Raw genomic sequence first — 27349 nt, forward strand, 5'->3', positions numbered from 1 at the left:
AACCATCTCAGTAAGATAACTTCAGGGAGTCACTGGGGCTCATCCAGAACAAAGCATTTCATTACATTCACCAACGCTGAATATTTGTCCAATCTGCATTATCTTAGTCATGCACCTCCTTGTGGAATATTCTGATTTTCAGTTCGTCTTGCTTTCCTTATGTCACTCTGGGTAACTTGTTCCTCGATTGATTCCATAGCGAATCTGATACCTTTGATGTAGTTTGTCTTATGACTTTTTGTTCTTGTACAGTATTAGCTTCCCGAGTGATATTTAACACCTTTTAAATATCCTGCAATATAGTTTTCCTGGCTTAGTGCTTTCTTTTGATAATTAATCACTTATAGCATCTGAGACATTTGTTCTACCTCTCCCGTGATAGTGACTGATTAGTGGATCACTCTACACAAGGTGGGTGTATTTGTCAAGCTGCCAGCTTCTTGTCCCAGTTGGGGGTAACTAATGGCCAACTTCTGGTGAATTATACAGCTAAGAAACTGGATTAACAAAAATAAGCACTGAATGTCATATATTTAATGTTCCACTGTCCACTCTAGAGCACTTGCCAAAACACTTAACCAAATACAAGGAAGATGGCTAATCCTACATTCTGATCTCTATATAAATAGAATGAACAAGACTTCGTTAAGTCATAAATGTCTCTGTTAGACCTAGAATAAATAATCCATGAAAAGTGATTTAAAAGACCAAGGGGAAATACAGAATAAGTTACTTTGCCATATACTGTATGCTGGAAATTCATATATGGAATGCTCTTTTTGATACTTACGCGGCAACAGTATGGTGTTTGACACCAGGAAAAATAATGAAATGACTTCCTCTGCACTCTACTGGTGAGGAAGATGGTTACTTAAACAATGAGCTTCTCTTCCTGGTGCCAAGAAAAATTCTCTCAACCTTTATACGTACAACCCGTCCTCTCACCTAATGTGTCACATTTTTTAGATCTACCATTCCATTAAAAATGTGATGTATTTATAAAACTAAAACACCATAATATTAACAATTTCTATACATTGGTCTCTTTTGGTGGGTTGCTTGGGTATATATTTTTCTAACTAGATAAAAAGTTACATTTTTTATGGAGTGGTGAATTGAAAGAACGGGATGATACATTACTTATATAATGATGACCAATTTCCAAGATACAGAGTAATGCATATAAGAAAGTGGCTACCAACGTTTATCAAACACACACTTTGTGTACACAGGTTACATACTATATTCCGAGAACTGGCCAAAAGCAGACAAATGTTCCCACATACAGTGCATGACAATAACATGTTCTCTTGCAGCACAAGAAACAGCAGTGACAATGTTTCATATTCCAGTGCCTTAGCTCCAACACCAACATATAAAACTCATCAGAATATTTGCTGTACTAAATACAGTTTTGGCAAGAATGAATAATAAAATGAATGTAGAAAATGTTCACAGTACAGTCTTTCCTGTTTATATAGTCACTTCCTGGCTCTAGCACTATAGGTCAAAGTTTGACACTAGACTGATGACTTGATACCATGTATCATTCCGTATATATATATGAAAGCTTTAGAATAATAAAGGTTATCACTGGCCTATAACAATGTAAATGAAGAATTATATGGCTGCCTCTGACAAAATCCAATGCCCTTGGACTTAATTATGGATATCTATATTATGCCATTTGAAAATTATATAAAATTTCCAGTTGCATGAAGTATATAATTTCATAGTCAAGTTACTTTGCAATGTCTTATTGATCTCTAGTGATAACAGGGTAGCTGGTCCAGGTTTTATTAGCCATATGTGATGCTGCGCATTAACTTCAATGTTCCGCAGACAGAAGGTCTCTTCATTCAACAGAAAGCACAAAATAGGCAATCATGCAATATTAAATGCAAAACTGTATTTAAATATGGTTCATTAAGTGAGCACAAGTAAAAGGCCTTAAACTTGAGATCAGTTTATTATATTTTTGTTGTCAAAGCCTGACATATCAAATTGTTTGCTTTTTCTCAAATTAACTCTTTCTTAACAGTAAGTATTCATTATAGAGAAGATACGTAGAAAGCTACATGAACATTATTACCGGTATATATTCTGTACTTTTCAACCATCCACCATTTTCTGTTTCTCGTATGGTACTTGCAAGCTGTCCAAAATGGAATCATGCATTATTCATACAATGCCCAATAGAGTTTTATCATTATATAGCGTAAATGTAAGACAAAGTGTTGTCTTTGAGTCACTCTTGGTAAACATTGCAAACATTTCAATGAATTGACTGTACTACAGTGAGAGTTGTTTTGACAGTATAGAACAATATACAGAATAATTCTATGTTACTTAGGCACATTTTTTTTGGTTTAACCATACATCAAAAAGTGCAAGACAAATAAAATCAACAAATAAGCCACATATTAAATGATTTTGCATTCAAATACTTGTTGAAAGAAGTATGAAAAATAAACTGATATACATCATCAAGGTTAAATATATCCATAACTAAAATATAAAAAATATAATTTTCTTCATATTAAAGACAAGCGAGTTATCATGATTATCCAGAGTCCATTCATTTCTCTAATTACACTAGACTTCTGAATTACACTGTGAAGACCTGACCATGGTAATCTTTAATGTGATCCCACACTAAGAACCAGGAAGCAGCAGCAAAACTATAAGTTAAAGAAATACTAGTAAATACAAAAATATAATAATAATAATAATAATGAGAAATCAGTCAAAGCTTTCCCAGTGGGCAAAACATGCTCGATTGACGCTGAACCAACATTATCGATGCTGCTTCAACATCGTTTTTCCCAACACGTGTTCACTAGGTTGCAATTTTTGGATATTTCACTGAATATGCCTTAACCTAAAAGGGTTGACAAAGGATGATGTAAAAAATATAAAACTGAAAATATTCGGTATTTCATTAATGAGATCATTCATCTCCCTGCACTCCCCAGTACTGTAGTACAAGACCCTAAATATCCATAAGTTGACTAGATATGCTTAATTAGCTCATAAGCGAGTTCTATACACACTTTTTCAGATGATGCTTTATAAAGTATTCTCAGGTCTTTCTATAAAGTCCTGGCAAAGTTTGAAACTGTAAATTTACCAAGAATTTTAAACTATAACATTTTTAAAGATAACATTTTACTTTACAAACACTACCAACTCATACATGATTAACATTAAACAATTCACCTCCATGAAAATTATAAAAAAGGAAAGAAAAGAAGAAGGAATAAAGGAGGAAACCGGAGAAAGGAATGCAGAGATGAAGTAATGGAGGGAGGGTATAAATAAGGTAGCAGAGTGCCTCGTGGCTTGACTATGCTCAAGCTCCCGGCTACCAGCTAGTGTGACACTAACACCTATAAGGCAACACCTGCAAGCTCATGCCTTGCACCTCTCTTACAGAAATTCACAGTTACTGGGCATGAAAGATTTAGTTTTTCTAAGTCACTGTCTCTTCCTCTCTCTCCATTTGTAGTTCTCTCACATGCATACACACAAGGTATGTGTGTAAGTATGTAGGTATAAATAGAGCAAGAAACCATAGCATAAATTAATTTCAAATAAGGCCAATCATAAATTAATTGTATACAAGAATGAACACTTTACCACAATATGAATTGCACACAGAGCACAATGGATCTTCCCGCACTTGTTCTGGGAGGGACGCTCAACACTCGAGCCCATTGACTATGAAGCTTGTTAACCAGGAGATACAGCACAAAGAGGCCTGGGCATAGCATTAATATTAGCAAGTTTTTCCCATACACTGTTTACCATGTCGCATGTACAGCTTGTTTAGATAGAGATTTGTCACGTGCTGGCTTATGATGCGTGAAGCTTTTCCACGTGATACATTATACAGTGTCTTGACTCTTAGCTGCCACTGGCCAAGGTGCCATCCCATAGGGCCTCCTGCTCGCAACCATCACCGCCACGGCCTTCTGCCAACTATCGAGGTCTTGCTGGCTGGTTTTGGTGGTGTAGCTGGAAATAGAAGACAGACTTTACGGTAATTAGATACTGTAGCACAAATCTCAAGTGACGACTATAAAAACAGTGAGCAATGACACCATAGCATTTTAGTCATCTTGAAGCCTAATTTAGCATCACTTTAAATATATATACTTGTACTGTATTCACAAACACTTAAAATAGCTACACTTACAACTTCAAACCCCTGCACCTTTTCCCTCATGTATCAACATTTGTTTACACTGTTCCAACAGTGTGTTTAACCTTTTCCAATATGGTACCATACTTAATTATACTGTATATTATTAAGAACCACATCTGTTCATAAATTATTGCCCATAGTGCTTATCTTAAGCTGTACTACTCGTTGCTTTCCTTAAGAAAGGTATTGCAGTTGTCATGGACAGGATATTACACCATCAGTGCAATCATACTTGGGTAAGAGAAATAGGAAAAGACAAGATCGAGCCCAAAATGATGTCCAGAAGGCTTATTTATGTACTGTACACTCAAAGCCCTCAAATACAAATCAGTATTTCAGCCAAACAATACAAATTTGGCAAATTTAAAATTTAATTCATGAAAAACCAGCATCGAGTGTAATGAAATGCCAATTTCTGAGTGAGCCTTAGTGGCTTCCTGAAGCTATACACTCACATGGTTTCCATCTACCAGGTTGCATCAGACAGCGCTCTTAGGCTTATTGAGGACCAGAGCCAGAACCTGGCTTCCCTCACAGAGGTGCAAGGAACAATGACATTTTGCCACCTCACTGGGAAAGGCATCCAGAAAGTCAACAAGTCAAAACAAACCACTACTGGGTTAAAAAAAAAAAAAAAAAACTGCCCAATTAACTCCCCCAACCATAAAACAACCTATTGAATCTCTGGAAACTAGCATGAGCTTGTTTGTGCCCCCGTCTCCCATGTGTTTAGGGGATGGGGCTTACCACTTCCCGGGATCTGAGCAATCAGTTCTGGAGCAGATGCACAAACCTATCCGATAACCTGGAAGGAAGAGGGGAAGTTGTCAGGGAGCCACCAGGGCTCGCCCAGAAATTGGCATTTCATTACATTTAATGCTAGTTTTCTGTGGCTCCCTGAAGCTAACTATCCCATGGAGATTGTTAGAAGAACACATGGCAACTTACCAGGAAGGAGGAAGAATTGCAGGAGTCAGGACAAAGAAGAGACTCCCGAAAGAGAGACACGACAGAAGGCCACATGAGGGGCGCCGAGGCCTGGGTACATTTACCAAATACCAGACAGCCAAAATCCGAACCCAGATTTTGGCCCCAGACATACTGGCAAACAATGCTATGAGAGCAACATACTTCTGAACATAATGGTCATGAGCGTAGACCACAGGCTGGCAAAATATGATAGCTGGCACACTGCAGATGACCTGAGAAATACGAACCTTGAAATGGGGGAACCAAGAAAACAGGATCAACCCAGAAAGCTTCCACTGAAGTATAATCGATGGCACAAAGGTAACAGTGGAGAGTAGCCACCAGACACAGCACATGATGCACCCCAGTTGAACCAACGAAAGGGAACACAATAAAAAGAGAAGAGGAAAGGCGAGAACATGGTCCATAGACCATGCAGGCTCAGGCTGCGTATGAGCAGATTGGAGCTGGAAACAACATAAAAGTGCCTATGAAATGGGGTCGAGGCAATACAGACGCTAAACACAAGCTGCAGTGGCTTTATATATCTTATATATAAATTTGAAATGAATTTGTTAGTTTGTAATAACTGAACTAACTAGGTCCTGCCCCCTAAGCCCTAATCAAGTCCTGGCCCCAGAATCCCAATTGGCTTTGGTGTTTTTTATAGGTGTCAATTGAGGTCTTTAATTGTGTAACTTTTGAGATGGTTTCATGTGCACTATCCATCTCTATATTCTCATCATTTTTTATTTAAAATACAAAAGCACTTAGCAGACACTTTTATAAAGCCTTTCAAAAGCATTATGAAATTTTCAGTCAGAGGTCGGATCCCATAATTGTTGTAGAGTGGGTTACCCGGAAGAAAGTTATTAAACAGATGGAAAATGAAAGCCAAATAACTCCCAAGAGCCAGACAAAGCATTTGTTAGGGTTCTTAAAGACTGTCAAAAGCAGTTTAATGAGCTCTTCTCTTGTATATTTAATAAATCATTGGTCTAGCAGAGTACCAGAATCATGGAGGATCGCAAACACGGTGCCAATTTTTAAGAAGGGAGATTGATCACCCGTGTTGAACTATCAACCCATTAGCTTTAAGTCTGTTGTAAAAATATTGCATGAAGCAATAATTGAAGAAACCATTTGTTTATACATGTGAAAAACAGATTAATAAAGGGTTTACAACATGATTCTGGTAAGGACTGCTCTTGTTTAACAAATCTACACTCATTCTTTTCAGGATATACATTTCCGGCAGTTAACTGTGGAATGGACTTCGACATTCTATACTTTGACTTTAGCAAAGCCTTTGATACCGTGCCTTATGAAAAACTCATTAGGGAGGAAGAGGTACATGGTTGGATGCACCAATCATCATTGCATTGGTACATCCAACCAATGTACTGTACCATGCATGGTACATTGGTTGGATCAGGGCATGGTTATTTCAAAGGAGACAGTGAACGTATTAACACCTTGGTGACTGCAGAGAAATTTGCTTCCAAGTAAGTGACTATGCCAGACCAACACCGGGAAATATGATTTTTATTTTTATTTTCCCCCACTTATTCATAAAATGTTCTAGCTCACGAAGTTAAATTTTGTTTGTTTTTCATTTGATAATATTAAACAGAGATACTGTATCTGAAAATGTGGGACAATATAAAGGCTAACATTGCCTCCATGCTCCTATTCTGTCCTAAGATTTACATACAAATGCTCTACTGTATTATGTTTCAAATGTACTTTATAAAAATTAATAATAATAATAAATAATATTAGTAATAACAATAATAATAATATATTGCTCCCTGTCAACTGCTTGTCCAGGCTCTTCCTCTATTGCACCATCTTTTCATAGCTGAATTCAGTGTCCACAGGTGCCTGGCTGATGTAGTCATTCTGCCCTCCTGTTTCCTGAAGAGGAAGTGCAGTAGGTATTGGAGGATGAACACTGGTCATTTCTGGAAGCCATTCTGGATGGAAGAGAGTCTTCTGGAAGTCATTCTGGATGGGACAGTATCTTCTGGATATCATTCTGGATGGGACAGTATCTTCTGGAGATCATTCTGGATGGGACAGTATCTTCTGGAGATCATTCTGGATGGGACAGTATCTTCTGGAGATCATTCTGGATGTGACAGTATCTTCTGGAGATCATTCTGGATGGGACAGTATCTTCTGGAGATCATTCTGGATGGGACAGTATCTTCTGGAGATCATTCTGGATGGGACAGTATCTTCTGGAGATCATTCTGGATGGGACAGTATCTTCTGGAGATCATTTTGGATGTGACAGTATCTTCTGGAGATCATTCTGCATGAGACAGTATCTTCTGGTAGTCACTCTGGACAGCATCGAGTCTTTAGTGTTTTTCTTGCACCAGTATGTCCCTGCAGGGGTCATTTGGAAAGATTCCTACCAAACAGGTGCTAAATATTGACCTGTATTATCCATGAACACAACAACTCTCACAAGTCAAGCCTGGCCTTGGGCCGGGCTTGGGGAGTAGAACTCCCAGAACCCCATCAACCAGATATCAACATAACCTTGCCTAAGGAAGCACCTAAGCACCTAGGTCATAAAATGCTGTACACTTAAAGTCTTGTTTCTTCCAGATCAAATAATGATTCCCTACAATTTATGTATTTGATTCAAGCTCTTTACCTACTGTTTATTACAAAGATTATTTTCAGTTTGTTTTATTTCTATACTACACTATTTCTACTTCTACACTACTTCTTACTCTACCATGTATCCTTTGAATATTTAATTTTTCAGTCCATTAAGAATAATTACAATTATTCTTAACAATTAAACAAGGCAGTATTCAGGAGTTTATTTTCATTATCACTATTATTACTTTACTTTATGCTTTTTAATGGGTAGGAAGGGACCTGAGGAATAGGACCGAAATGCACTTTATATGGTAAATGCGAGTTTAGTGATTAGTTGCATCAAACTTTTCAAAATACATTACACACACAGTGCCATCACAGGAAACACACACACACACACTAACAAATATTCTCACCAGGTACTGTATACCTATATAGTGTTATATTCTAAAGCAATTTATGCACTTGCAAGTTTTTTTAAAATTTAGCCATTTATACAAGTCCCTGAAACATTAATATATAAATATTGCTTTTCTCAAAATGGATCCATGTCTTCTGGGAAAGCCCCAGTGTGGCTTCCTGAACCTATTTTGGTGAGAGTGCTGCATACTAAAAGGCCTCATCGGTCACGGAAGTTCTGTTTGGCCTTGCGGGGAACCAGAGAAAGAAAATAGCCCCTCACAGACACAGGAAACAAGTGAGAAGTTTGCCACCCTACCAGGAAAGCATCCAGGAAGTCTATGAAGCTTTACAGACAACTGGAGTAGTTCGCAAAAAGCAAAGCATCAAAACGACCTGAACGATTTCAAATACGATTCACACAGAACAAGGGATTCACTCAAACTCGGTATAAGAAGGTTTCCACCACCAGGCAGCCCACAGCTAGCTGCCTTGACCATAGAGTTCTGTTGCTGATGCAGTGGTATAAAGTTCTGTCCGCAGTGCTCTGGTCTGCCAGTCGTGGGCAAATCCCATTGCTTCAAGCTAAGTGCCGGCCATCGTCCTGCAGGGGCCCCATTTGCTTAGCTGGGGGCATGCTTTGGTTGTCCTGGGTCATGCTGGGGGTGCGAGTTTGTGTGTTTATACAGTGTGCTACAATTTCCATTCATAGCCCGATTGTTTTGGTTGGGATTTCTGCTTGGTTGACTGGCTTCAGACTCTGGTAATCCCTTCGCTGATCTCTGGCGTAGTCCATTATGGATCGGTCCATTGAGCCTGCACTTGCAGAGTGTGAGCTTCAAGGTTTGCTCAGACTAGACATTTGTGGGGTGTTGATCATGTGGATGCCCTAGAGTTTACCCCCTATGGTGTTTACCCGCCAAACACACACCGAAACTACGACGTTGGTACAACGTTCGAACAAGTTTTAACACCACCTAACCAGTTATAACAATCAATATAGCAAGTTGTAACAACGTTCTAATACGTCATAAACACGTTAAGCCAAGATGTAACAACTTTATTACAAGTTGTAACAAGCGGAAAATAGAGACGGTTACTGGTCTGTGTTTCCAGGGTATGGACCCAAAATTGGAGGTGTTGGTAACCATCTGGACTAAGTCTGTGCCTCATCTTCCTTCCCCTGTAAGTGTGGTTAACCATGCTTCCAGCTCCCCCCCCCCCCCCCCCCATTCCTAATGTCTCAGCTCTAAAGAGTCCGCAGGTTTCAGAGTTGGGTCAGTGTTTAGCTCAAGGTGTTGCTGGTGTTTTGGTCATTTGCCTTCGCAATGCCGTCTTCCCTTTTCTCCCTCGCTCCGAACCTTCTCCCATGCAACAATATTGTTGAGAACTTTGGCTCTGTCCTGGAACCTTCATGGCAGGCTTATGAGGCTGAGAGACAGCACAAGGAGGACCTATGGGTGCCCTTCAACAATGCACAGTACTTTGGATCCTTCTGCAAGTCTTATTCTTCAGGAGGGGGGGGCAACTTTTCTTATCCCCTTCTATGAAATTACCCTAAGTGTAGTTACACAATGAGAGCCATTCTCATGGTGTTCCGTCTTCTCAGCACTGTCATATATTGTTTTGAAACTTTATAAGATGTTTCAAAACTTTATTTGCTGCTGCTACATGTAATACAATGTAGAAGCAGTCCTGCATGTTTGTGTCCTTGTGGAAGGGTTCTCCAAGTAGCTCCGTGAGAAAGTGGCGTCGTTGGTTTTTTCTCTACATGTGGAGGCCTCGAGGTCTGTAGTTACAACTTTGGCAGCCATGCCCAAAATGCATGCCACTCTGTTGGTTAGTGGTGGTGGCATTTTTATTCAGTCTGCCTCACATGTTGACAGGCCATGTTAGATTGTGTTTGGTCTCTTAACCCTTTAGTCCACTTCCCCCTTTTCACCTCTCCTCTTTCCCGAGAATGTCGTTGCACGAGTTTTGTCCACTGTGGTTTTCTCTTGCTGTCCTATCAATCATATGTTTTCTCAGGGGTTCTACCCCTGATCACAGGCAGTCTAGTAGGGACGAGACATTGCCCTATGTTGGTCGAGGTAGGTCCTTTGGTGGGTCCGATTCTCGAGCTGTTGCGCTTGTACTGTAGATGCAAGTTCCTCCTCTGCTCACTGTCACACTACACATCATGGAGAATGGTTCTGCTCATGAGACACTGGTCCCTTTCATGGTTTGCCCCTTTGATACTGCTGTGAGGTGGGGTGGGGAGGGGACGGGGTGCAGCTGGTTGGTTTGACAGCTGCAGGACCCATGATTCAGAGTCATTTCAGTTCATCTCTCAGCCTGTAGTAGAGTTGGTCAGTCCCTTCCCCATTCTTCGAGTCAAGTTTCACAGATCAGGAAGTCCTCCAGCACTGCTTCAGGTCATTTCATATTGGTTTGACTTGGGTGTGGGCAAAATGACTTTGCCCCTCCAGTGGGTGTCCCCAGTTGTTCCCAGTCCTGAAGTGAGACTTGGCAGACCTGTGGGTTTTGCATCCTCGATCATTTGGGGTTGAACATCTCCTGTGCCACTTTCTGCATGACAACTTTGGCCCAAGTTTACCAGTTACTACAGGCTGGAGCACGGATGGTATCCTTGGACCTCCAGGATGCCTATTGGCATGTCACAATACATCTTGGGTTCAGGGACTGGCTAGGTTTCGCCTAAGGGTTATTGCTTCAGGGTTCTTCCCTTTGGCTTGAATCATGGCCTCATGGGTTTACTAGACTAGTGCAGGTCGTGGTGGTCCAGCAACATCTCTTAGCAGTTTGTGTGTTCACCTACCTTGACAATTAGCTTGTGTGGGACCCCAGTCACCATGTCAGCTGGCCAGATATCTGGTTCTTTAAAAGCTTGACAGGTTTGGGTTCCTGGTGAACTGGAGGAAGTCCCAGTTAGTTATATCCAAGATTCGAACTTGGTTGGGGCCTCATTTAGAATTCTCAGTTGGTTTCTGTTCCTGCCTCCAGCAGCTTCACCATTGTGTGCTGGATCAGCCCTAGGTGACTTGCCAGCTGGTTGAGCAGTTGTGCAAGAGCCTGAACTTTGCATACATAGTATTTCCTCTAGTCATTGTATTAGTTTCACAGTTTATGGTGTTTCTGTTGCTCCCGAGTCTAGGGGGTCCAGGCCCCACCCAACCTTTGTCAGTCTTGCTTTGTTGGTTTCCCCTTCAGGCTTTTCAGGGTTTAGTTCCATGGCGTTATTGTTCCGCATTCACTAGAAGTGTGAAGTTCACAATCGGCGCTCATCAGGCTGCCCAGGGCTGATGTCCGGCTCCGATCCTTTAGATGCACAGTATAGTGCAAGAGCTTATCGTTGTGTGGCATGCTCGGAGATCCCTACCAAATCTGTCTTCCTCCAGGTTCTGTGCTCTGGCTTAACTCTGACACCACCTTGAACCAAGGGAGATTGTTTCTGTTCCTTGTCCTGTGGAGCTGGACACCAAGTAACTTGGCTATTCCTTTCTTGGGGTTCAGTTTCCTGCGTGCTTCACATGCAGGGTGTGTCCAATGTTATCACAGATGGGTAGTTTTGCTTCAATCCAATTTCTACAGAGTGAACAGTTGGCAATTTATCCTTCCGTTGGTTCTGAGAGATCTTTGGTCAACCCAGAATTGGACCTCATCATGTCAGCATGGAACTGGTACCTTCCCTCCTACATGACTCCATTCCCCAATTGCGAGGCTCCCATGGTGGATCCATTTTGACTGGACGATAGACAAGCACAAGATAGAGGTGCATTTACCTTTTCTCCAGTTCAGTTGTTTTCCAAGTTCTGTCCATTTTGAAGTCGTACTTGGGAAGGGCAATCCTTCTGGCTACTTGGTAGCCAACCCAACCTTAGTTTGTGGTGCTTCTCGCCTATGTGCGAACCCAAGTATTTTCCCGTGGCTCAGATTGTTTCAGCAGATGAGCCAGACTATGTATTTTGCTAGTTCAACCTTCTCCTTAGCTCTTCACTCCTGATGTGGGTCTATCCCCATTTGTATGGCATGGAGGTGGCTGGTTTGATGATGACTCATCTGTGTCTTTCTTCACGGTGATGGTACAAAGTTGCCCGTGGCTCATCTTTCTTCGTTGTCGTTGTCTTCTTCAGTTATAGTCGAGGTTCTCCTGTCCTTTTTGTTTTGGCTGCTGCTTGATAATATCAGGCAGGAGCAACTCTTGCCTGATAATATCACCTCTTATCTTTCAGTATTAGCCAAGCCGCTGTCGTTTACATCAGGCATCAACACCTTCTTGGCACCATTCCACAAATTGTTGCATTTTTTCCACTTTACTGCATGTTCATGCTCCTTCTGAACTGTCCTGGTCTCTTAACCAGGTTTTAGTCCCTTGACAGTTCTCCATTTGACTTGTGATATTTTCTTTTAAGATGTGCTTTTGTTGGCTCTCACCTCTGGCATAAGGCTAGGAAGCTTCAGGCTCTTCTCCAGTGGGGAGGGGGTTGTTTTTTTGGCCCTGGTGGGGATTTTTTGCATTTGCAGCTTTCTTTTCTGGCAAAGAATGAGCTGACGAGCTTCTAATGGGGTCCTTTGGCGAGTTATGCATGGTTGGTTCAGCCAGGGTGCATCATTTGTTGTGTTCTGCGGTGGATCTTTCCCGCTACCTGCGAGCCACTGTTTATGTTTCGGGGGAAGCCATGTTGGTTGACCCTATTTCTTTGATCCCCTGTATCAAGGCTCACATTTCCCCAATTTGTCTGCAGTATTGTTAAATTTAGACAGCCTGAGATTTATCTACCCTTGGGCCTATGGTATCCGCCAGTACGCTGCATTAGCTGCAGGTTTCTCCAACACGTCTTGGGTAGATAATAGAGCTCGGGCATTTTGGCATTCTAACAGGGCTCTGGTCCTGGTCATGTGTTGCTTTGGGCAGTGTCTCTGGGCCTGGTTTCTCTTCTTCATTGAAGTGCTTGCCGCCTCCACAGTAAATTGTGCTTTTGTTCTCTGTGACTAGTTAGTTTCAGGAAGCCACCTGGAAGCTCTGCCAGAAACTCAGCATTGATTGTAATGAGACACGCCTCTCTGGTACAGCCACAGTAGCTCCCAGATGCCCAAATTCCCTTCAAGGTTCATCAGTGAGCTGTTCATCAGCTCTACAACTGGCTGGTCCGGGGAGCTGGATCCGGGCCACCTGGTGGTGGTGATCGGTACTAATGAGTGTTGCAGCTAGCTTGAGCGAATCCCTTGTTCTGTGCGAATCGTTTGCCGAGTCTTTTGGGTGTTTCGAGGCTTCCCTTACTGTGAACCCTCCAGTTGTCTGCAAAGCTGTGCTGACTTTCTGGATTCTTTCCTGGTGGGGTGGCAAATTGTCACTTGCTTCCTGCAACTCTGTGAGGGAGGCCATGTTCTGGCTCTAGTTCCCAGTACACTGAACTGAACTTCCACAGCCGATGTAATCTTTTAGTATGGAGCCATCTCAACATGACAGTTTGAGGGAGCCACTGGGGCTCTACCGAAGAGAATCATTTCATTACAATCAATGCCAAGTTTTTTTTTTGTATAGAAAAGCACTATTTTAACTTATGTTAAACCCAAAACCAGTAATGTTATTTGAGAAATATTTGGAAGGAACAAGTGAGAAACAGTTAAAGATATAAACTATAGTAGAAGGTAAACATAAATAACTAGGTTATGAATTTTTTTTTTGTCAATTTTTTATTAACATTATGATGTTGGGTATAAATAAATCTTAAGCATATAAAAGTTTCACAACGTTATGCTTTGTACTCTCAAGTTATGATAAACATCACATTCCTTTCATATACGTAGAGAATAATTAGAGGTTTGTGTACTAATATAAGCAACAAAAGAAAAAAAAGAGGTGTTCAATTAACATCAGCAATAAGCTGTACGAAGCAAAGGATTAAGCAATAAGTATACCATGATTCATATTGTGTACAGCAGTGTGTGTGCCAAAGAGTGGTGTGCGCTGTAATGTGCTGTCGAGTGTGCCGTAGTGTGCGGCAAAGAGTAGAGTGTGCTGTAATGTGCTGTCGAGTGTGCCGTAGTGTGCGGAGAAGAGTAGAGTGTGCTGTAATGTGCTGTCGAGTGTGCCTTAGAGTGTGCGGATACCATGTAGAGTGGGGTGTGTCAGTCCTCTGTCATGCATTTGCTGCTAATTATAGTATCTTTGAGAACAAAAATATTGGCAACACTGCCAAGATTGTGTAAAGCATAACTCGTGTCAGTACAAGCTGGCATCAACTAGAAGGGCCAAGTCAGCAACTCGGAATGTACTGTGTAAAGAGAGCTGATGCACTCTGATCTGCAATGTAATGCATGTTGCATTCAAGTTTCCCACAGCATCATCATGACTGTGGCATCGGCTACGCAAGGTTAGTGTTTACCCGGTGTACTCCAAACCGCGTTGTTGTGAAGGCCAGTGGAGATGCATGTCCCACCTGCAGAGCTGCATCACATTGGAAAAAGTATGTAAGAAGTTATTAAATATACTGCATTATGCATGATTACAAGAGAAAACACAGAATATAAATAAAAGCAATACTACACAACATTAAGAAGGTCTGCAAATGAGCAAGTGGAATTGCATTTTCTTATAATTCTTAAGTTTATAATATTTATATATACTGTATATACTTGAAGTGCACTATCAAGGCCATTATTTTTTATTCTACATATTTTCTTCAGTAATACCCATATATTTTCCAAATAATTTATTGCTTATGGAACTAACGATATGTTTGTGATGGTACGCTCTGTGGTCTGAAACTAATGAATTACACCAAAATGCACATTTACGTGCACAAGATGATGAAAAGAAAAGAAAAGAAAAGAAAAGGAAACCCAAGGAAGAGAGAAAAATAACCCCCATACTTTTAATGAGTGTGTGTAATTACCCAAGTGTAATTACAGGATGAGAGCTACACTCGTGGTGTCCTGTATTTCCAGTACTCTGTCGTACAGTATAACGCTTTGAAACTAACGGTTTTGGCCTCCACCACCACCTCACCTAACTTGTTCCAACCGTCTACCACTGTTTATGAAAGTGAATTTTCTTATATTTCTTATACAGTAATACCTCTGCTTACGAATGCCCCTCTTTACAAACTTTTCGGGTTATGAGCCCAATTTCTTCATAAAACCCGAATCGGGTTACGCACTTTGCCTCGGGTAACGTAATTTGTCGATACGCGTATGGCCGACCTAGCTCGTGGTAGCACAGCGACTGCGCCTCAGTTTACCAGTGCCTCCCGCCTAGTGACAATCGTGCTTGAATTATCTGTAAAGAGTTTCGATTTTTGGGGGGGATTTTTGGGTATTTGATCATAAAAGTTCAAATAAAGGTGGTGTAGACTGTGGGAAGAAATGCAAACTTTTATTGAAACAACTCCCCCAAGCAAGGCTGTAGTAGGCCGTTACCATAGCCTTTTTAATGACACTGTGATGCCTCACTACAGACAAGTGTTACAATGAAGGGAAAAACAAGCCTCTACGGGATAGATTTTTAGCGAGACAAACAAGCAGTGAACCACAACCAGGTCCTAGTGGCATGCAGACAAACCATGTCAGAAAGTGTACCCCAGAGAAGTCATCACTGCCTGATGTTATAATGGAAGAAGACTCCCCCTTCCAAACAGTAACACCTCCCCCCCCCCCTCGCCTCCTCACCGTCTTCCATACGCCAACAAGAGTCATCGATTAAGGTAAGCAATAACTTGTTCATACTTTAGTACTAAAGATTTGGGTGAATTAGTCTTAAAATTTACTTTGAAGTTAACATTTTTGGGGGTGTGGAATGGACTAATTCAATTTACATTATTTCTTATGGGAAAATTCGCTTCGATTTACGAATTTTCGGGTTACAAACCGTCTCTGGGAACGGATTTAATTCGTAAGCTGAGGTACCACTGTACAGTATATAGAAAGTGAATGATATATTTTCACTACTATTTTGTAAGTAGTGATCATATCTTTTGAAAGATCTCTTCATAATAACCATAATTTACCTTCCTTATTACTTTGTAATTTCCAAACATTCCTTAGTACTTCTATCTGTTTGGCACAGTTTAGGGTGATCCTCAAAGGTTGATCTTTCCCCTTTACGTACTTGCCAATTCTCCTGTAGAGGCAGACATTCTCTATGGTTGTAAGACCTTCCACTAGCCCAACAATTTTATTTACTATTTTTGCATCTTCTACAGCTCTTCCTGAACAGGATGTTATCTCCTTTTCTTTGCAACCAAAAATTATCAGGGACTCACTTCGATCAACTGTGCACTGTTAACACTAGGGGTAATTTTTTCTCATGCAATTTTTTCCACTTCCCCTGGCCCATTCGTGTTATCTCTCATATTTTCCAAAAGCACTACACCTTTATGTTCCCTGGGACATCACTCACTATCATCAACCTGTTCTATAATACTTAGGAATTTTTAAATATCCTGGAGCTCCTCTGATGCAGGTGTTGACACAAGGGGCATGTGTGTATTTATCACACACACACACACACACACGTAATGAATACGTGAAGATATCCTGTTACTCTTTTAGCGCAGTATTATCCAACAGCACAGACTACCGTAGATGTTTTATTTTATGCATGTGTAGCCGACAACTTGTCAAGGGTCAGGAACCAGTGACTTCACCCAACTACAGTACATTTTATGTACAATCAGTTACAGTATTATGCTTTTATGGGTAAATGAGTATTGTGGAGAGCTGACAGCACAAGTAAAGTTTTCACTAACAATGAAATGTACTTATACAGCAAACTTAACTGAGATTGCAACTATATATGACAGTAATGTACACGAGAAACAACACCAACCCTGCAATGATTATACTTAAAGTTGGAGAAAACCAAGATACAGTACAGTGGTACCTTGGTTTACGACTGCCCTAGATTATGAATTTTTTAGAATACGACGTCAAATTCATCGTAAAATTTGAAATGGTGTACGACGTTTGCCTTGGAACACGATTTGTCTGTTGATACTTGTATGGACCGAGCGAGTGCATGGTTCTGCTGGGCGTGGGTGAGATACACTCACTGTTTACCAGTGTCTTCTGCTTAGTGACGATCGCGCTTGAATTCTTTGTAAAGAATTTCATTGTTTTTCTGCTTTTTTGGTTTCAGAACATAAATGCTCTTATTATATATCATGCCACGAGTCCCAAGAAAGTCAGTGGTAATGTTCAACCTAAGAAAATAGTTGTGAGGATGACGATAGAGGATAAACAATAGATGTGATGTCTCGCTACAGAAAAGTGTTAAGACGTAGGGAAAAACAAGCGTCTATTGACAGGTTCTTAGCGAGACAAACAAACAGCGAGCCACAACCAGGTCCTAGAGGTATGCTAGCAAAACACAGGAGATTTCCCCAGAAATGGCATCAGTGTTTGAAATTATAATGGAAGGGGACTCCCCTTCCAAAAACTACAACCTCTCCTCTCCTCCTCCTCACCATCTTATATACATCAACAAGAGGCCTCAATAAAGGTAAGGTACCTGTACAGTATAGCCAAAAATATGAGTAGTATTCTGTATAAAATGTATCAAGTTAATATTTTTGGCTGTATGGAACGGATTAATTCAAATTTATATTATTTCTTATAGGAAAATGTGTTTTGGTTTATGATTTTTTGGTGTATGATGCGTCTCTTGGAACAGAAGAAAATCATAAACGAAGGTACCACTGTATATTAAATCATTGATATATTTCATCAACCTGTATAAAAAAAACATAGCAGGGAAGAAGAAGAGCCTACTGGCATTTAGGTCTGGGCCATACAGTGATGAGGATGTCTACATTGGACTATTTTAAATACTGTATACTAATCTGTACAGTATTTTAAAAAAAGAATACTGTACTAGAAAGTCCAGTTATACAAGCAAGTACAGTAGGAGAGTAAGTAAATTATTCTGCCTTCACTATAAAAGCTAAACTTAAAGTGGGTAATTTGTGACTTAAAAAGTTAGAAAAAAATATATATATATATTACCTCTTCGTGGGCTGTTAGAGTGGGTTGTACTTCTTGGAGTACAGCTCATGCTTCTAGGTGTACTTGGCACGTGACTTGAAGTTCGAGAGTTTTGCCGTGACCCACTTCGGGTGGGTAGCTGCGAGGCACTGCTACTGCGAGGGTGGGATGCACATCTGTTACTTTGAAGCGCACCACATCTAGGATCTTGAGGCGACTTGACATGTACAGATGGCTTACTATAATGAGGCGGGGCATTCTCCACGTGCGAAGACGATCTTTCCATTTGAACTGGGAGTTTGCTGACCCTAGGGGAATGTTTGTGATCTGCATGCACATTAGGCACATGGACTGTGTGCGATGACGACGAATGATGAGTAACAGATGGTTGAACCAACCGAGTCGCTCTGCTTCTGAGAGACCCAGCACGAGTTTTGACATCCTGCTGTGGTCTTGGTCCAGTTGGAGAGGGTCTCTTTGCTGCCGGCACCTTTGTTGCAGTCACTGATCGTGGCTTTTCCTCAACATTTCTGTGAAATGTATAACAGGATAATAGCAAGATTACTCGGCTACTCAGCTAATTCCTAATATTAATAGGCCATCTCCAATATTACATTCTACCAAATAGACATGAAAAATTGTGCTTTAAATTTTTTAGTATAAATATCTCTTAAAAGGAAATTTTAAGATCTTCCATAACTGCTATACAATATTTGGGCTTATGAAGAATTTAAACAATAGCATATGGAATGCAAGAATTATTGCATTGTAGTATGTATAGTCATTATCCAATTCCTGAACCAACAACTACAGTGCGGGTTTATGAACACGGCTCGCTTACGAGGCACACTACGATATCTGAAAAGTTGTGTTTATCATGCTGCAGAAATAAGCGAAATAATTTAAAGACATTTTGGATCAGATGTCACACTAAAATGTTATTGGAAAATTAAAGTAAATGTAGTAAATGACATGTTTATGTGCCATTGGAATGTGTGTTAATTGTGAATAATCTCCTTCCGCTGTACTCAAATTTCCAATCAAGCAATGCCATATAAACAAATCCACAAGGGCTGTGATGAGGGTTCGAACCTATGTCTGAGAGGACCCCTGATGCGCCTTAATCGACTAGGCCATGATATTGTTAAAAGAATTGTAACCAGGAGTTCCTCTGGCCTCACACTGATCCTCTCAGACGTAGGTTCGAACCCTCATCACGGCCCTTGTGAATTTGTTCATTTGATGCATCACGCTCTTGTGATTTGTGTGTGTGATGCCATATAGTCTATCCCAGTTTAGCATAAATATATATACAGATTTTTTAAAAGTACCCCCTGATATTTTTACACCAAATCTTAAGCAAAATGTACACTTTCATTACAACAGTATTTATTTAAAGATTTTTTTACATTTTTCTTCCATGCAAATCTAGATTAGTAGAAGTTTTCCCTTTCTAATAAACAAGGTATACATAGCAATGTGTGACCATAACAGGATTACATTTCGTCTATTGTATCTGGAATCTATTCCACCGAGATATGGATAAGCGGGACTTTATTGGTTTCATAAAACAGACATATGCCTGCCCAAGACTAACTTTTTGGAGACCCAGATTTCCACATTTAAGATTTAGATACAGTAGATATATCCCATGATTACTATTCATTAACAAAATATCAAAGCTGGCAATTTTCTCATTCAAAAATGTTAGGAACCCCAACATCCTTCCAAAATATTTGTCTTGAAAATAATAAAAAATATTATACAAAATTTTTCTCACCTGTTTTTATACTTAGAAACTGTGTGTGTTGGTGAAGAACGAAAGACGCCGGCATTCTGTCGGTCTTGATCCATCTGCCACAGATGTCGATCTCGGCGGATGAGAGACATCTGTTCTTCAACACTGAGCACGAAAAACACTCTACGAATCCTCTCCCGAGCCAATGCCTCCTGTGGATTAACCCATTTATCAGAATGTAGAATTAAAGCTGCACCCTAACGGCACACAACTACTACTGTTCATCAGTTTTTTTTTATCCTAAGAAAAATGTGTAACCTAAAGTAAAATAAATATGATTTTCCATATACAAAAATTCTAAACCTAACTCCTCACTCACAGGGATATATACACCAAGAGGTGTACCTTATTTCATGGTGTATTTACACAGAGTATACAGTACTTTAGTCCTGAAATATTTTCAGGCCTACAGTGTACTTGCTTGATGGTCAGTAAGATATGGCGGTGGCCTTAACCCTCCATAGGTCGATGGGCCTTAAGTCCATCACCAAACTAAATCTCACCCTTATCTTTGAAACCTGATGTTATGCTGGGCTATGACAAATTATAGATATGAGGTTTTTTCTGGCTAGACTTGCTCCATCACTCAGGGGGGGGGGGTCTCTTCTCTCCAATGATCACATTTCCAAATTACTGCCCATTCTTAACCTAACCTTACACACTGTACCAAAAAATTATGTGAATAGTGCTAATTACACTGACAATAGACCATCCAGACACATGCCAAGCCTTCCTGAGGGTTATGCAGGCATGTCAGAAACTAGGATCAGAGTGCGATTCACTCAAAGGCAAGGGAAGCATGGGAATCAGTGATCATACTCAAAACCAAAGAAATTGTCCAGAAAGTCACAGGCAAAACAAATCAATGCTCTTAATAAAACAAAGAAGCAACAAGGCAAATGATAAGTTGGCAAGAAGCAAAGAACCCCTTGCACTAACTCGTCTGGCTAGAATTGCAAGGCAACATGGGTCACCCTGGGTCTTAATACCTGCTTGATGGGGTACTGGGAGTTCTTCTACTCCAAGCCTGGCCCGAGACCAGGCTTGCGAAGCCTGGCCTCTTGATTCTCTATCACCAACACTAACATGCCTAGTACTGTCTAAACTCACTAATCTGGAACTACACGAGGACCATTCACTGGACGAGCCAAATATCAGGATAAGCAGAATTCTTATCAAGTCCAAAAATGAGCAAATTCTGATTTTTTGCTATCAAAACCAACATAATTTGAATTTCTGCATACACTATACTGTACATCAAAAGTATAATCTAAAATATACTTCAGCTTGCCTTGTTGTAGTTCGTAATCTTGTTTGATACTGTAGTTCTTAAAATGTGTAGTTCTGAGTAGGCTTGGGATAACCGAGCTCATACAGTGCATTATCCACAAGGTGTGGCGCCTCAGGTGGAACTGGTCAATCCAATACTTACAGCCAAGTGGAGTTGGCATTCTTGGGATATTTTAGCCATGTGCTGTTATTTTTTATTTTTACACCAAATAAATTTATGAGAGCAGCAAACTAGTGTACATTTAGGAAAGTGGGCAGAGTATATTGTGTATTTATATTTATGCTGACAGAATTATGCACATTCCAATCTTTGTTTTTTTTCTAGAGAGAACTATGTAGTAATAATAACAATCATACATACACAGCAAACAAGCAAGGCCGGTACAAAATTTGAGGTCACCCCTGGGCCTGGATTATACTTGGATGGGGTTATGGGAGTATTTGTTCTCCTCAAGCCTGGCACAGGACCAGGCTCAACTTGTGAGAGCTTGCTCCAACAGGCTGTTGCTTGGAGCAGCCTGCAGGCCAACATACAGCTCGGTTGGTCTGGCACTTCTTGCAGAAAACTACCCAGTTTTTTCTTGAAGACTTCCAATTTTAAAATTGTCCCAGCAATATTTCTTATACGTACGTACTTGTACCTCTATTCATATATTACGTACAATCCATAATGCTGTACTGTATAGCAGTGATAAAATAAGTGCATTCATGAAGCATGTGGCTGCCAGCATAAAGCCTGTGGCTGCCAGCATAAAGCCTGTGGCTGCCAGCACAAAGCCTATGGCTGCCAGCACAAAGCCTGTGGCTGCCAGCATAAGGAATACAAATGTATACAAAGAATGCAACACACTAAAGGGATCCTTGCCTTCCTCAACACTTCCTTGCTTACCTGCAGGAAGGACATACAGGTGAGCAACAAATATATTTACAAAAATATAGCACTAAAGCAGACATAGTTTATGTAAAATTACAAAAAATAATATTACACTCCTGTATGTTTTATGATATTTCCTGGCACACACCTGATTATAGAGGGCCTTATGGAAGTCCACATCTCCTTTGTGGATGTTGTCGGTGAGTATATCCCGACGGAACTGTTGAGCCAACTTGGCGATCTCGGCCAGTGTTGCCAGCTGCTCTTCCACAAACTTGGTGCGCAGAAGTCTTTGCGTCATGTATCGGCGAATACAAGCTTGCAGTCTGATAATGCCCTTAATGAAGATCACATTCTGACTCTGAAATAATATCCAATAGCAAATATTTTTTAGCATAGGATGTGATCCTGGAAAATCAGATGGAAAGTGAACTCCTAGACCCCCAAAACTGCTGTGGGATAACTTTACACCTTTCGGCTGTGACCAGACTAAGCTGACCACTGCCAGAATACAGTACGGTATATTATCTCTTAACTGGAAATGCCACCAATCTTTAATCTAAACATGACATTCTACCTTTATATAGGGGATACCACCTCTGGTGCAATTATAGGGACCCACAGCCTCAAAGAAGGGAACACTGAGCATTCAGAGAAAAACTTGTCATTTAACTGAATACGTATGAGTGTTCGCTTCTCCTACCACCCACCCCCTTTTTTTTTTTTTTTTACCTGACTTTTTTCTACCTTCCATATTAACAGTCAGTTTTTTGGCCTCAGGCTGGGCTTGGGGAGTAGAAAAACTTCGCGAAACCCTCTACAGGTATGCTCCGGGTAAGAAATGAGCCACGAAACATTTCCCTTTGGAATGCCCTCGTCAAGAGAGGCACGGGGCCAAACGTCCGAAAATCAGACACACCGTTATTCAATTTGTGTTGCCTTATATGTAGCATCAAAACAAATGGAGGGATAATATAGACTAATATACATGGCTATTTCCTTCCAAATTAATGATACAATGTTTTGGTGTTTGAATACTGGCACTTAGGGAGGGAAGAAAAAGCCTAAGCTACTCTATCCTTTTGAGATGTATTTTATGGTCCCAATAAACATACTTGAACTTTAACTGGCACTTGGGTATCTACAACACACTGTAATCCCAGGCACCACCAGTTTTGGACCAATATGTAAAAACATGTGCACTACAGTCTCTCTAGTGCACATTAGAAAGAAAAAATAAAAAAAAATATACAATCCATATTATATATATATATAATTTGGGTAGAGAAAAGAGAGAGAAGATATAAATGCCAGGCACAGCATCATAATTACAGTTTTCCACCATCAAGGAGTGAAGAGGCACTTGAGCTATAGTAATTAAAAGATAAGAGAAGATGCGTCTCCTGGAAAAATCATTTCTCCTTTTTATTGTAGGGCTACAGTACTGCTGTGGTAGATTTTCACAAACAAAATCAGTAAGATCTTTACTAACCAGCCGATGAAAGTGGACACTGGAGGCGCTTTCTTTCTCTGGAACCATGTCAAGTCCACCTTCAGCTGTGACAGCATCCTGAAGAACCATACTTCTTTCCTCCACAACGTTCCTGCAGGGTTCCCTCAGTCCTACAGTAGAGCTCCCCCAGTCACCCGGGTGATCAAGGTTCACCTCCACTATGTCATCTCTGAAGATCTCTGGGTGCTCGGCCAAGAGACTGGTAATGCTGGTGGGCCGTGGGCTAGGCCAAGGGGTGTTACCAAAAACTTTAAACAATCCTGGTTGGGTTACAGTCTCTGTAGGCTTTGACTGGTAGTGGGACTCGGCCACGGTGGTCCTTGGAGTGATTTCGTCAATGCTAAGATCTTCGTCGGGTGTGCACAATCTATAGTACTGCATTCCATCACCATAGTTAACACAGTTCCCATTAATGAAGCTTACAGAGTCAACAGATTCAAGATTAGAATTGTTATTCCTAGATAGTGAATATTCAATATTACTACGTTCGGAATCGCCTACCGAAGTACTCGAAAGTGGAATGTGATGTGGACTGTTAGACATTTGAGGAGAGAGATTCTTTGGACCAAGAGCTTGATAGCTTGCATCAAGATGCAAGTAGTTATCATTTTCTTGGTTTCCTGAAGATTTTCTTGCTTCTTCATTCATTATGTAAGATGGCATAAGATTAGTATGATTGGATGGTCGAGGCTTGGGAGATTCTACCCTAGTTTTCTCACTAGTTGTGGGAGGAGGGGAAGTGCCTGATGGAATAGTTGTCAAGGGAAGATTTGAACTAATGGGCTGTTGCACAGAAGAACATGACTGTGTAATGGCTGATGGATGAGTGGAAGAATATGACTGAGTAACAGCTGATGAGTGCATGGAGGAATATGACTGTGTAATGGCCGATGGATATGTGGAGGCACACGACTGCATAACAGCTTGTGAATGTGTGGGTGTAGGTGATAAACCTGACCGACTACCCCATTCTCTGGCCTGACCACGGTAGGTAGGATTGGTCGAGGAGACCACCTCGGAAGTTTCAGCACTGTCACCATGTTGAGATGGTTCCTTGAATGCTTCAGTGCAAACACTGGATCCCTCTTGCTTATTTCCACCTTTTGAATCATTTTTTTCAATATTTGGTCTGACAAGGGCTTTGGTTTTCAGAACATTGTGAGACACGTCTAGGCAACCATCAACTCTGCCATCTGAGCTTGGAGCAGTAGCACTGCTTGCAGCCAGGAATGCATGCAACTGTTCTGGGGACACACACTGCAACTGCCGAATAAACTCTCTAACTTCCTCTTCCTGGCGGAGGCGTAGCTCCTCTAACTCCTGCTGCTGTTTAGCCCTTAGTAAAGTCAAAACATGATCCATAGCATTTTCTGAGCTTTTATATGGAACAAGCTCTACTTTACAACTGGCATCTTTATCATATTTTATCTTGTCCCTTCTCTGTGGGACAATTTTAATTACCTGCTCTGCTTGATCAGATTCTGTACTCTCATCTCTTTCTATTCTAGACAAATCACTCGTTTCACCACGAGATACAGTGTTCTTGTCTTCGTACACTTGAACTACCAAGCATTCATCATCTGAATCATACATGTCATATTCAGCCACCCTTTCCTTATTCTGGCCATCAACAGGTCTTTGAGTGCACATTTCAAAGTCATTTTTTGTTCCACTCTCTCTCATTCCCTTGATATGCTCTGATGCTCTAACAAGCTGCACATCCACGCTTAAAGGTTGGTGCTCAACCAGCTCAGAGGCTTTATTGTCCCTGTGTGGCGAGACAAACTTGTGGGGTACTAAAACTCTGTCTTTGTCACTGTCTTCAATATTTTCCTGTGTTTCACAACCGTTTTGTTCTCTATTATTATCTTGAAAGTTGCTCTGTTCTTTGCTTTTCATCGGAGGAATGCTCTGGTCCCTGCTATCCACTTGAAGTATATTTCTTACTTCACTATCCATGTGAGAACTTTTCTGTATTTCATTTAAATTAAGAGAACTTTTCTGCCCTTCACTTAGACTGTCAGTTGGGCAGTCATCAACATAAACAATAGTACTGGGTTCTGTTTCACTACTGTCTTCTGAAGAACTGTCCTGAAACTCCTCACTACGTTCAGCACAGCCTGAAACTTCCAAAACCTTGTATGCTGGGGCCGTACTCTCTACTTCACTTCGGTCAGGATCTACAATACCTTTTACCGAATCACTAGGGGTTGGAGGAATTACCTTTATCTCTTTATGTATCACAGGAACTTCTGTCGTACTGGAGGTTTTAACACACAAGCTATCATCAACAAGCTTCCCACCCGAGCCTGTGCTTGCTGGGCTTCCTAGAACTTCAATTCCTTCATCGCTACTAACTTTAGTTTCCGTCTTATCAGATGGTGTTTCAGGAGCCTCATACAAGCCATTCTCTTCAACATCCTGACTCCCTAATGATGTAGCCATTGCCTCCAGGCTCTGCCGAGAAGATTCATTTGGTAAAGTAGCACTCGGGATGCTTTTACCATCGAGATTCAGATTCTGTTGAGGTTGTTGACTGCTTTGTGATGCTGCCAATTTATTTTCTCCTGTAGAATGTGGCTTACTTGCTACTGTCTTATCTTTACCGGAGCGACTCTTCGAGAGATCATCCGAGGAAGTATTTTCATCGTGAGCATTAGAAAGTGGATCGTCTGATGAAGTAATAGACGTGTCATGCCTTTTGCTCTCTTCAGATGTTGAACTTTCCGAACGCTTTCTGGTGCCCGAGCTTTCCTCTTCAGCCTTCTTATAAGCCTGAGGTCTCACCGAGAGTATGTACTCATCAGAGCTGAGAAACACCATACGACGGGAGGTCAAGTGAGTAGGATATTGTAGCCAGGCATCATCCGTCAAGTTGCCAAGATAGCTGTCAAGATACCTGTAACAAACAACTAAGCATCATACATGGGCTTATTAGTACTCAAACTTGAGTTTACAATGAGAGAGATCAAGCAGAATCTAATGAACAATGTTGGCACACAAGTGAATGAATGAATTATCCTACTGTTATCATTTGCAATTCTCTTTTGGCATACAATTTATAGTATATGTATTTTTATGGCTCTGATGCACTGATTTCATATTTAAAATTATTATATCAAATATTGTCAGTTAGGAATACAGTTAAAGACTATCTGTTTCACACTTTTTATATGAGATTCAGTCCAATAAGCCTAAGTAGCCAACCAGTTAACACAGCCAACAACATTAACATTAAATAATAATGTATTAATAAACCTTAACATTTTTATGCAATTCATTCCATGTCAAAATAATTTTACTGTAAATTAATGCAAGCTAACCCAATTATAAATGGACAACCATTTACGAAAAACTCAAGTGTTTAATGTGATAAAATGTTAATTTCTGGAGGAGCCCTCAGTAGCTCTGTGACGCTATCATCCTAAGATTGCTTCATACTAAAATGTCACATCTGCAGTTAGTTCTGTTGGCCTACTGGGAACCAGCACCGGACCCCGGCACTCTCACAAGTGGTGCAGGGATCGAGAGACACTGCCACCTCACCAGAAAAAACCTACAGAAGGTCAGTGCAGCTTTACAGACAACTGAAGGTTTACATAAAATGGAGTCTCAAAAACGGCAAACAACTGCCACAAATGAGTCACACAGAACAAGGTATTCACTCAAACGAGTTTGAAACCAGTTAGCACCAAA

At 40.7% G+C, this 27349-nt stretch overlaps 1 protein-coding gene across 2 annotated transcripts in view; it reads right to left on the bottom strand.

The window, feature by feature from the left end:
• Positions 1–519: 519 nt before the first annotated feature.
• The window catches only part of LOC123754507 (serine-rich adhesin for platelets), a 42126-nt gene continuing 15296 nt past the window's right edge, over positions 520–27349 (bottom strand). The window contains exons 6-11 of one of the 2 annotated variants that reach the window (XM_045736961.2): positions 23633–26552; positions 22289–22501; positions 19959–20128; positions 18200–18708; positions 14584–14645; positions 520–4017 (exon numbers count right to left, since the gene is read on the bottom strand). In XM_045736961.2, the coding sequence (XP_045592917.1) occupies positions 3982–4017; positions 14584–14645; positions 18200–18708; positions 19959–20128; positions 22289–22501; positions 23633–26552 (3910 nt within the window). In that variant the 3' untranslated portion in view covers positions 520–3981. The remainder of the gene's footprint in view (positions 4018–14583; positions 14646–18199; positions 18709–19958; positions 20129–22288; positions 22502–23632; positions 26553–27349) is intronic. The other variant, XM_045736962.2, reaches the window with a different exon arrangement.

This window comes from Procambarus clarkii, chromosome 18 (assembly GCF_040958095.1).
Source record: "Procambarus clarkii isolate CNS0578487 chromosome 18, FALCON_Pclarkii_2.0, whole genome shotgun sequence".
NCBI classification, from domain to species: Eukaryota; Metazoa; Arthropoda; class Malacostraca; order Decapoda; family Cambaridae; genus Procambarus; species Procambarus clarkii.